General features: G+C 35.9%; 1 protein-coding gene across 12 annotated transcripts in view; it reads right to left on the bottom strand.

Annotated features, from left to right (window-relative positions):
• The window catches only part of CCDC18 (coiled-coil domain containing 18), a 105,065-nt gene that overhangs the window by 73,251 nt on the left and 19,349 nt on the right, over window positions 1–12,465 (bottom strand). For all 12 annotated transcript variants that reach the window (XM_082688697.1, XM_082688698.1, XM_082688693.1 and 9 more), the window contains 5 exons: window positions 11,853–11,949; window positions 9,514–9,635; window positions 7,476–7,767; window positions 4,594–4,718; window positions 3,588–3,748 (listed from right to left, as the gene is read on the bottom strand). In XM_082688697.1, coding sequence (XP_082544823.1) covers window positions 3,588–3,748; window positions 4,594–4,718; window positions 7,476–7,767; window positions 9,514–9,635; window positions 11,853–11,949 — 797 coding nt within the window. The remainder of the gene's footprint in view (window positions 1–3,587; window positions 3,749–4,593; window positions 4,719–7,475; window positions 7,768–9,513; window positions 9,636–11,852; window positions 11,950–12,465) is intronic.

Genomic DNA, 12,465 nt, shown 5'->3' with positions numbered 1-12,465 from the left:
CTGAGGGTTAGCGAAAATAGTTGTTCAAACACAACCTTTCTCCACTACACACATATAAACCTACTCCCATCCAAAAGTGACTGAGTTTTCAGGAATGCCTTAAAGAGACATAATCTATATGGCATGAAAACACACATAGGTATGGAAATGTGTAGAGATGTATTATGCTTTCAAGGGTTGCTTAAGCAGCCATCTCCTACCAATTCTCCATGTTCCTAATAGTTCACATTCTAGGCTATCTATCTATTATTAGCTCTATACTCTTTGATGTAAGAGAATTTATAACATATTTATTAACACCTCTAATAACTAGCATGCACTCTGCTAATAATCTCATTACTCATTCCTATTCTCTCTAATCACTTAGCTATCTAATTTTCTCTGCTGTCATTTTTCCTGCCACCAGTCAATTATACTTGAAGATAGACCATGATAAGTTAAAGATACATAAGTTAACCACTAGGGCAACCATTAAGAAAATAAAGAGGGGGGGTGCCTGGGTGGCTCAGTGGGTTAAGCGGCTGCCTTCAGCTCGGGTCATGATCTCAGGGTCCTGGGATCGAGCCCCATATCAGGCTCTCTGCTCAGCGGGGAGCCCCTGCTTCCTCCTCTCTCTCTGCCTGCTTCTCTGCCTACTTGTAATCTCTCTCTGTCAAATAAACAAAAAAAAACCAGATGACGGGTATTAAGGAAGGCACATGTTGTGATGAGCACTGTGTGTTATATGCAACTAATGAATCCTTGAACACTACATCAAAAACTAATGATGTATTATATGATGGCTAACTGAACATAATAAAAAGAAAAGATAATGATTTCAGATGTCAGATAAATACTCCAAACTGGAATTACTACAACATATGGTAGTCCTATTTTTAATTTTTTGAGGAACTTCCATCCTGTTTTCCAAAGCAACTGTACAATATATGTGATCACCAACAGGGCACAAGGGTTCCCTTTTCTTCACATCCTCACCAATGTTTATTTCTTGCCTTTTTGATGATAGCCATTCTGAAAGATGTGAAGTGATATGTCATTGTGGCTTTGATTGCATTTCCCTGATGATTAGTGCTGTTGAGCATCTTTTCATGTGTTTACCATGTGGATGTCTTATTTGGAAGAATGTCTATGTAGATCCTCTGCCCATTAAAAAAAATAATATTTTATTTATTTGAGAGAAAGAGAGAGCTAGGGCAGGAGCAGAGGGTGAGGACAAGCGGACTTTACACTGAGTGCCAAACCCAACCTGCGGCTCGATTACACGACCCTGAGATCAAGACTGAGTTGAAATCAAGAGTCAGATACTCAAATGACTAAGCCAGGTGCCCCGCCTCTGCCCATTTTTTTAAATTAAATTTTTTTTGTATTGAGTTGTAGGAATTTTTATGTATGGATATTAACGCTTTATCAGATATGATTTACAAATGCTTTCTCCCACTTTATAGGTTGTCTTTTCTTTTGCTGGAGAGAAACTTTTTAGTTTGATATAGTCCCACTTATTTTTACTTTCTTGCTTTTGGTTTTCGTCTTAAGTCCAAAAGAAAATCATCATCGAGAATTGCTGTTCTTCTTCTCTTCGATCTGCTGATGGATTTGCAGGTGTTTGCAATCTTTAGATAAGCTATCTAGCTGATCTCCGGCATATGATCTCCCTGATATGAGGAAGTGGTGATGCAACATGGGGGCTTAAGTGGGTACGAGAAGAATAAATGAAAGAAGATGGGATTGGGAGGGAGACAAACCATAAGTGACTCTTAATCTCACAAAACAAACTGAGGGTTGCTGGGGGGAGGGGGTTTGGGAGAAGGGGGTGGTATTATGGACATTGGGGAGGGTATGTGTTTTGGTGAGTGCTGTGAAGTGTGTAAACCTGGTGATTCACAGACCTGTACCCCTGGGGATAAAAATATATGTTTATAAAAAATAAAAAATTATATTAAAGAAAAAAAAAAGAAAATCATCATCAAGACTGATATCTAGGAGATTTTTTTCTTATATTTTCTTCTAGTTTCATGGTTTCAGGTTTTATATTCGTCCATAATCCATTTTGAGTTGATTTTTGTCTGTAAGATAGTAGTCTACTTTCATTCTTTTGCATTTGGCTATTCAGTTTTCCTGACAGTGTTTATTGAAAAAGCTATCCTTATCCTATCGAATGTTCTTATCTCCTTTGTTGTAAATTAAGTGACTCCTCATGCACACGTTTTGTGGTCTCTATGTCTGTTTTTAATGTCAATACCACACTGTTTTAAATATTATAGCTTTGTAATATAGTTTGAAATTAGGAAATGTGATGCCTCCAGCTTTGTTTTACTTTTTCAAAATTACTTTGGCTATTGGGTCTTTTGTGGTCCCATACAAATTTTAGGATTGTTCTACTGTTCTATAAAAAATGCCATTGGAGGGCACCTGAGTGGGTCGGGTCAGTCAGTAAAGCTTCTGCCTTCAGCCCAGGTCATGATCCCAGGGTCCTGAGATTGAGTCCTGTATCAGGATCCCTACTCAGAGGAGAGTCTGCTTCTCCTTCTCTCTTTGCCTCTCCCCTCTGCTTGTGTGTGCTCTCTCTTTCTTGCTCAGATAAATAAATCTTAAAAAAAAAAAAAAAAAAAAAAAGGCAGGGCACCTGTGTGGCTCAGAGGGTTAAGCCTCTGTCTTCGGCTCAGGTCATGATCTCAGGGTCCTGAGATCGAGCTCCACATTGGGCTCTCTGCTCAGCGGGGAGCCTGCTTCCCCCTCTCTCTACATGCCTCTCTACCTACTTGTGATCTCTCTCTCTCAAATAAATAAAATCTTTAAAAAAAAAATAAAAATTAAAAAAAAATTTTTTTTTTAAAGCCACTGGAAAGGAGCTAGAAAAAGAACAACAAACAAAGCCTAAAGTCAGGAGAAGGGAAATAAAGATTAGAGTAGAAATAAATGATATAGAAACAAACAAAAAAAGAAACCCAGAATAGATCAATGAAACCAGGAACTGGTTCTTTGAAAGAATAAAACTGATAAACCCTGAGTCAGATTTATCAAAACGAAAAGAGAGGGGAACCTGGGTGGCTCTGTCAGTTAAGCATCTGCCTTTGGCTCAGATCATGATGTTGGGGTCCTAGGATTGAGCCCTGCATTAGGCTCCCTGCTTAGCGGGGAGTCGGCTTCATGCTCTCCCTCTGCCCCTACCCTGCTCATGCTTTCACTCACTCTGTCTCTCTCAAATTAATAAATAAAAAAATCTTTAAAAAAAGAGAGAGAGAGAGAGAGAGAGAGAAAGGCCTCAGATAGATAAAATCATGAATGAGGAGAGATCAGACCAACCCAAACTAGTACTAACAGATTATCGATAATAGAAACTAAACTTTTGATAATCCATTTCTCTAAAAAATTATCATAAAAGACTTAGAATTAAGGGGCACCTTGGTGGTTCAGTCAGTTAAATGTCTGCCTCAGGTAATGATCCCAGGGTCCCTGCTCAGCAGGGAGCCTGATTCTCCCTCTGCCCCTCCCCATGCTCATGCGTATGCTTCCCCCTCCCCCAAAATAAATAAAATCTTAAAAAAAAAAAAGACCTAGAATTTAAAAATTCAATTTAATACACTCACCTAATTGACTACCTCCTAGTTTTACTGGTTCTGTCTCTAAACTATTTAATTTGCCACTTTCTTGTTTGTCATTACAAGCAATAAGACTCTTAGATAACTGATTTGCAGCCAGGTTTGCCTGAAGCTTTTGAATTTCTGCCTCCTTTATTGCAAGCTTAATCCTGGAACAAAATAAAATACACCAAAAATTATTAGAAAGATCCTATATAAATATCTCATATCATTTTTACCTCAAGTTAGCAAAATTTTAAAACTCTGGTATTTGTTAACTATTGGGCAGAATGTAGAAATTCTTACATACCATTGATTGGAATCTAAACTGGTCAGCTATTTTAAAAACTTGATAGTACCTAGTAAAACTAAAAATATACACACACCATGAGCCAGCAATTTCACTTTTGGAGAAACTCTGGCATATTGTAAAAGGAAACATGTAAATGTACGTAATTTGGAGCACTGTTTATAATGGAAGAAAAGTAGAAACAAGGTAGCTATCAATAAATAGTGATAGATACAGTTATAGGATAGACTCCTATATAGTTAGCTACTAAAACTAACCATACTAATCCACCCATTGATTAGTCACTCTAACTACCTACCTCACTCTAACTACCTACCGCAACATTTATGAATTTAAAAAATAATGCTGAGTGAAAAAGCAAAATTACAAACAATATAAGCACATAGTATATTTTCCATGTATGGATGTAAACATATACAAAATGGACTGAAGAATATACACCCAATTCAGGATGGTGGACACTTAGGAGGAGAATGAGACTAGTGGGAAGAAATATCCCATAATGTTTTTACTTAAACACATTTGAAAAAAAAATCACAGAATGTTACAAAGAATCAATTATTAGTTGTGGAAACACAGAATTTTGTTATAATACTTGCAGAACATTTCTGTACATTTTTCATCTTCTCAAAGATTAAATTAATTTAATTATCAATTTTAAAAAAACACTGTATTTGCTGCAACTTCAGCATCTGAAAACCATACCTCAATTCTGAAATCACCATTTTATTTGCCTCACAGCAGCCAATGTAATTGTCTTCCTTGTTTGAGAAACTACTCATCTGGTGTTTAGAAAGAGATGATTTAAAACCAAACATTTCTCTTTTTAACTGCAAATTTAAAAACAAACACATGTAAACTTACAACATCGATGGTGCAACTGTTTTATTATTCAGAACTCCAATTTTTAAAAATTATGTGAATTAACAGAAATAACCTAAAGTCGAACAATAGGATAAATGTATAAATACATTATGAAATGTTAAGATAGCAGGAAAAACACAAGAGTTAAAATAAATCTGCATTATATAAATCATCTGGAAACATCATATAACACAACATTAAGTGGAAAACAACAGAGGCACATGTAGTATTTTCCAAAAATATATTAGTAATATATGTTTTTCTAGAGCATTCACATTGTGGCAACATTTAAAGTATAGACAAGAACGATACACATGAGTTTCGGAATAGTGCCTACCTCTGTGGACAGATTGAAAGGACTGGGATCTAACACAGTACATAAAGAGGCTTTATTTATCTGTAAAATTTTATTCTAAAAAAATCTGAAGTGGATATCACACTATATTACTCAGATATAGCAAGTGGTATGTGCTTTTCTGTATGTTTGAACAACAGAGAATTTTTTAAATTAGTTGTGAAAGGGGGTAAGATAAGCACTTAATGACTACTACCTTCAAATTATAACCAAACCAAGCTTCCTAGAAATGAAAAAAATTCACAATTCCAAACCATGTTATTCCTAGCATTGCATGAAACACAGGATCAAACATATATTACCAAACCAAATTCAGAATCATATAGAAAGTAATTCATATTGAGTCAAATGAGAATATCAGTTTAAAATGAATGTTATTGGGTTCCTGGGTGGCTCAGACAGTTAAGCATCTGTCTTCGGCTCAGGTCATGAACCCAGGGTTCTGGGGTGAAGACTTGCATCGGGCTCCCTGCTCAGCAGGGAGCCTGCTTCTCCTTCTCCCTCTGTTCCCATCCCCACTTATTCTCTCTCTCTCTCCCTTTCAAATAAATAAAATCTTTTTAAAAAATTAAAAAATGAATGTAATCTGCATCTAATTACTGTCAAATTTCACAAGTAAACAGTACATTAAAAACCTAAGCAAAAAAACCAGGATCCTAGGAAAGCAGATATAGCAGAGGTCTGGGAACCAAGAATTATGCATTCTAGTTTTAATTCTGCTACGAACTAGTTGTAAAAGTTACTTACTTCCTTGGCGCTACATTTCTTCAGCAATAAAATGACGGTGTTGAATCAAACGATTTCTAAGGCCCCTTTCAGCTTATTAATTCCATGGTAGTTTAAAATTGATAAGAATCTACCACCCACTCAAATATATTTGAAACCATCCATGAGATATTTATCTATGCTCTTTTCCTGATCTCACCCTTATCGTACAGGTATCAATAATGGGTTTCTGATACAGTTATATTTACTTTCTTCCTAATCTCACTTATACATATGGTCATATATATAACTGAAAGAGAAATGGTGGTCAGCTGCTCTCATAAAAACATTTTAATGTTCTGTGCATTCTAGTAAGTACATGAAAAGCCACACAACATTATTAGTCATTAGAAAAATGCAAATTAAAACTACAATGTGATACCACTTTATACCCATTAAGATGGCTATAATCTAAAAGACAGATAATAAAAGATGTTGGCTAAGATGCAGAAAAGCAGGAATAATAATACATTCCTGGTGAGAACCTAAAATGGTAGAGCTACTCTGGAAAACAGTTAACATAACTTTACCATATGACAAAGAAAGTCCACTCCTACATAACTATCTACTCAAGAGAAATGAAAAGTATGTCCACAAAAACAGTTGTATGCAAATGTTCACAGTAGCATTGTTCTTAATAGTCCAAAAGTGGAAGCAATCCAAATGTCCATCTAATGGTGAATAGATAAATAAAATGTGGTATATCCATCCATACAATGGACTAATATTAATCAATAAAAGGAAATGAAGTACTGATATACGTCACAATGGATGATCCCCCCAAATTTTTAGAATGCAAGAAACCATATATTGTATAATTTTATTTATATGAAATGCTCAGAAAAGACAAATCTCTAGAGACAAGAAGGTAGATTAGTGGTTCCCTAGGGGTGGGTGTGGGTACAGGGACTAATTATAAATAAGCACAAAGATCTTTTGAGGATGATAACAATGTTTGAAAACTAGATCGTGGTATTATTCCAAAACTTTCAAGGTTACTAAAAATAACTGAACGGTACAATTAAAATTAGTGAATTCTATGCTATGTCAATGTTACTTAAATGAAGCTATTTAGTTGTTGTTGTTGTTTTTAATTTTATTTTTTTATAAACATATAATGTATTTTTATCCCCAGGGGTACAGGTCTGTGAACTTAGGTTTACACACTAAATGAAGCTATTTTTAAAAAATCCTGTGTCAGGACGCCTGGGTGGCTCAATCAGTTAAGTTGCTGCCTTCAGCTCAGGTCATAATTCCAGGGAGCTGGGAAGAAGCCCCACGTCAGGTTCCCTGCTCGGTGGAAAGCCCTCTCCCTCTGCCTGCTGCTCTGCCTACTTGTGCTTTCTGTCCAAAAAAAAAAAAAAAAAAAAAAATCCTGTATTGTTCTTACATATGGCACCTCAGAGACTAAGACAGGTGGAAGAGTAGAAAGGTTAAGTGCAGAAAAAGAAAAGGGATTAGACAGAGGAGAAATTCATGATTGAAAGTACAGATATGTAAAAATACGTACATACATACATACATGTATACTAATAGAGCAACCACAAGATGATGACCTCTCATAAAGCAGTTCAGTAAAATTTTCTTTTTCACCCATACTTACTGGCAACTGGGACATAACTTTTTCCAAACTTCTCAGTTCCACCCTTGAACTTTCTATTTCTTGTTGACACAAATCTAGTCGCTCATTCTGTGCTACAACACGGACCTTTAATTCTCGGTTTTCATTCATTAGAGAAAATTTTTCTCTAAGTACTTCTTCTTTGTCCTCTAATTCACTCTCTAGTTTCAGAATACTTTGCCTAGATTCAGTCAGTTGTGCCATAACTTCTGAATTTTTCACTGCCATGAGCCTTAATTTTTCTTTTCCATTGTTATTTTCTTCTTTTAACTGCCTATGAAGAAACAAGCATAAAAATGAGAATAAAATATACCCTATTTTCAGTAGTCATATTTAGTTAATCTCACTTTTAAAATATTTTTAAAGCTTTAATTCTAGAACAGTAACACCAGCTCACCTTTACTGAGTGCCTACTTTCTGCACGCCAGGCACCCACAACTTTATGTGGGCAGCACTATTATCATTCTCTGCTTACAGATAAGGAAACCAAGCTATAGAAAGGTTATGAAACTTTGCCAGTGCTCACAGTAAATAGGAGGGCAGGATAATTCCATTATCTTCAAAGCATTTCTGCTCCCTTTTGAAAAGTGTAAGACAGGAGATCTAACTCAAAATCCTAATTCAACATATTGCAACATCAAGAAAGTTTTAAATTTTTTTTAAAGATTTTATTTATTTGATAGAGAGAGATCACAAGTAGATGGAGAGGCAGGCAGAGAGAGAGAGAGATGGAAGCAGGCTCCCTGCTGAGCAGAGAGCCCAATGCAGGACTCGATCCCAGGACCCTGAGATCATGACCTGAGCCGAAGGCAGCGGCTTAACCCACTGAGCCACCCAGGCGCCCAAGAAAGTTTTAAATTATATAAGGAAAAATAATGAACTATTAGCCATAACTCTAAGAAACAGTAATCAACCATTATTATTTTCAAATATATATGCCCACACACATCCACATACACCTATAAAAACATGTCAAACATTAGACCAATCTAATCTTTAGAACTGTTGGTGAATGGATTAATGGATATAAAAATGTGGTACATCCATACAGCAGAATAATATTCAACAATAAAAAATTAAATACTGAAATACATCACAATGCATTCATAGTTTCCTATTTCACATTTTTAATGTCTCTGAAGAGAAGTCTGGACTAAGTAATTCATCATGACTTAAAAAACACATATTTTACTAACAAGCTAATGTCACTCTACAAGGACAGTATGTGTGTGTTCATTTTCTTTAAATATATGCAAAGCAAATATGTTGATCATATTACTCTGTATTTACAAGTATATTAATATCAACATATTTTATTGGTTAAGAATCCTAACGTTAGCACCCGAATGTTTATAGCAGCAATGTCCACAATACACAAACTATGGAAAAAACCTAGATGTCCATCAAGAGATGAATGGATAAAGATGTGGTATATAAATACAATGGAATATTATACAGCCATCAAAAGAAATGAAATCTTGCCATTTGCGATGACGTGGATGGAACTAGAGGGTATCATGCTTAGTGAAATAAGGCAATCAGAGAAAGACAACTATCATATGATTTCCTTATATGAGGAAGTGGAGATGCAACGTGGAGGGTTTGGGGGGAAAAGAATAAATGAAATAAGATGAGATCAGGAGGGAGACAAACCATAAGAGACTCTTAATCTCACAAAACAAAGGTTGCCGGGGGGAGGGGGGTCAGGAGAGGGTGATGGGGTTATGGACATTGGGGAGGGTATGTGCTATGGTGAGTGCTGTGAAGTGTGTAAAACTGGTGATTCATAGACCTGTACACCTGGGGCTAGTAATACATTATATGTTTATAAAATATTTAAAAATTATTTAATAAAAAAAAAGAATCCTAACGTTACCTAGAAAGCAATTTCAGTCACGAAACCTATCTTTCTATGCAATTTAAGGCCATAATTACAATATACAAATATTCTATCTTATAATGTTTCAGTTCTTTCTTTATTTCCACACAAAAATCCTTTTTCCACAACAGGATACTATACCTTAATTTCTCTTTCAGAATTTCAAGGTCACTTTTATATAGACCACACTTTTCCTGTAGCCTTTTATTTTCTTTTTCACAGCTAATTAGATTTTTCTCTAATATTTCTTCTTCAACTTGAACCTAAAACAATAATTCATTTTAAGTGGACATACTACTGTGGTCATAAATTTTAGGTGTTCCAAAATAAAAAATAGTGATTTCAGGAATAAAAATGAGAGTACAATTCATATTCAACATGTTTAAGGCCCTGGTCTTGTAGTGAAAGGAGCAAAGTAAACTTCCTCAGCAATAACAAAGGGCAGGGAGGGGGACTCGACCATCTGTCCAGAAATGGTTAAGGCCTGTGAAAGAGGGACAATGGTACTACCATCTGAAAGCAAGTGTTCTGGCCTCACAGGCCACAGGCAAGCAACTCATATAGGGATGCTACATCAAGTTAGTAAAGGCATACTATACTGCAAATATTCCAGAGAAATAATTCTTGAAATTTTAGCCACTGAATACTCCCAGTGAAATCAAATCTAAAACAGGTAAAAGTAAAGTGCCCAGAGGGTGCCTGGGTGGCCTCAGTTAAGCATCTGCCTTTAGTTCAGGTCATGATCCCAGGATCCTGAGATCCAGCCCCACGTCCAGCTGCCTGCTCAGCGGGAATCTGCTTCTCCATTTGCCTCTCCCCACTGCTCATTCTCTCAATCTCTTTCTCTCTCTCTCAAAGACAGAAATAAAATCTTAAAAATAAAAAGTCAAGCACCCAGGTTGGAGTGGTGGGAGAAGAGGGCTCAAGAGATCTGCCTCCACTTTCTGTTACATCTACATTACTACAGGGCTCTGCTGACCACAGTTTGAAACTGAGAATCCTAAGGAGAAGTGTGAAAAAGCATCTTGTGTTTTTCCTCTCTTTCCTGTATAAAGTCCTCCCTCTCCCTGAGGATATTCCCCCGCAGTGAGTATTCTATCTCCTTCATATTACCTTATAAAAAATCCCTTCTATGCTATTTCATTCCCATGGGGATCTTCTCCAAGGCTTTCAAAACAGTGACCAGATTAATTTACACTTTAGACCAGTACTTAATAAGATCCTGATTTTTAAATTTTTTTTTTTCATTGAAATATAGTTGGGCACCTGTGGGCTGTGGGTTGGGTCTCTGCCTTTGGCTCAGGTCATGATCCCAGGGTCCTGGGATGGAGTCCCACATCGGGCTCTCTGCTCAGTGGGGAACTTGCTCCCCCACCCACCCCTGTCTCTCTGCCTACTTGAGATTTCTGTCTGTCAAATAAATAAATAAAATCTTAAAAAAAAAAAAAGAAAGAAATACAGTTGACACACAATGTTACATTAGTTTCAGATATCTAACACAGTGATTCTGCAACTCTATGCATTATGCTATGCTCACCACAAGTGTAGTTCCCATCTGACACCACACAACACTATTACAATACCATTGATTCTATTTCCTATACTGTACCTTTCATCCCTGTGACTTATGCATTCCCTAACTGGAAGCCTGTACCTCCTACAGGTATAGCCATTTTGCCCTCCCCCACCCTCCTTCCCTTTCTGTGAACCATCAGTTTGTGTTCTTTATTTATAGGTCTGATACTGCTTTTTGTTCATTTTTTTTAGATTCCATATATAAGTGAAATCATATGGTATCTGTCCTTATTAAATTTTTATTTTTTCTAATTTTTAAAAAAGATTTTATTTATTTATATAAGAGAAAGAAAGAGAGTAAAGAGAGAGCACAAAAGCAGGGTGGGGGTAGAGGGAGAAGCAGACCCCCTGCAGTGGGGAGCCTGATGCCGGGCTCCATCCCAGGACCCTGAGATCATGACCTGAGCTAACCAACTGAGCCACCCAAACACCCCCTTATTAAAATTTTATTATTTCTTCTGTTTACCTTTCTTTGAACAGAATCATTAACTTCCTCTGTTTTAATTATTAAATCAAAATGAAATTCTCTCACATTAGTATCTATTGACCAGACCTCCCTTCTGAGCTCAACATTTGAATATTCAGCATGTGGCCTTCCTCCAAACAGGTTTTATAATCCCTGTGATATTACGTGAAAATATTAAATGAATGTAATAAAGTCACTATACTACTATGCAGAATCTGTTCAAGGAATGTTCCTTGAGAAGTTTTTTGCTCATTAAAAGAAGATTATGAACACCAGCCTTAACCACTATTTATAAATTCTTTATTCCAACAATTTTATTATGAGGTCATAAAAATTATTCCCTGCTTTAGTTGTAAACAAACATATTCTATTTATGTCTGTGTTTATATTTAGATATAGACAGTAACACAAACACTGAATTGGCACATCTGCTTCTTACCTTTTCCAGTTTTTCTGCCACTTTTTCTTTATAATGTTGGAAAGCTTTACTTAACTCTTCAGCATTATATAGTGCTTCATTCCTTTGTCGTTCAGCTCTAAAATTTAAAAAGGGATGATTAATAAAAGCAAAGAATGTTCTACATTTGACTAGTGAAACTCCAAAGTAACCTATACTTTATTGTAAGGAAAAATTAGAAATGAGCAGTACTAAAAAAGAATAGTAGGCTTAAGCTGCAAAATGAAGAATAGAGACTAAAAAATTTCCTCACTATTATCAATATGAAAAATAAAGTACATTAACTTTGAAACATATATACATTCCTATGTGTTGGCAATTTTTTTTCTTTATCTGGAAAAGATTATGGGAAGTGGCTTAGGCTGTACAAATTCTCAAAGATCAGCGATTACAAAACCAGTCCACTGTCTAGTATATTAAAAATACTCAATAAATCCTATGACCTTTGCAAAGGGCAAGTAAATTTTCAAGAAGGTATTTTCAAAAGACATATCTAAAAGATATAAAAATCTGAATAACAACATCCAACCACTACAAAGCCCTGCCTTAGTTAACCCTGATCTTTCCTCATACTTTTCACATCGAACTGAGACTA

Source organism: Mustela nivalis, assembly GCF_964662115.1.
Source record: "Mustela nivalis genome assembly, chromosome: 10".
Classification (NCBI taxonomy): Eukaryota; Metazoa; Chordata; class Mammalia; order Carnivora; family Mustelidae; genus Mustela; species Mustela nivalis.
Note: the sequence above shows the minus strand (reverse complement) of the source record. Positions and strands in the feature narration are given on the sequence as shown.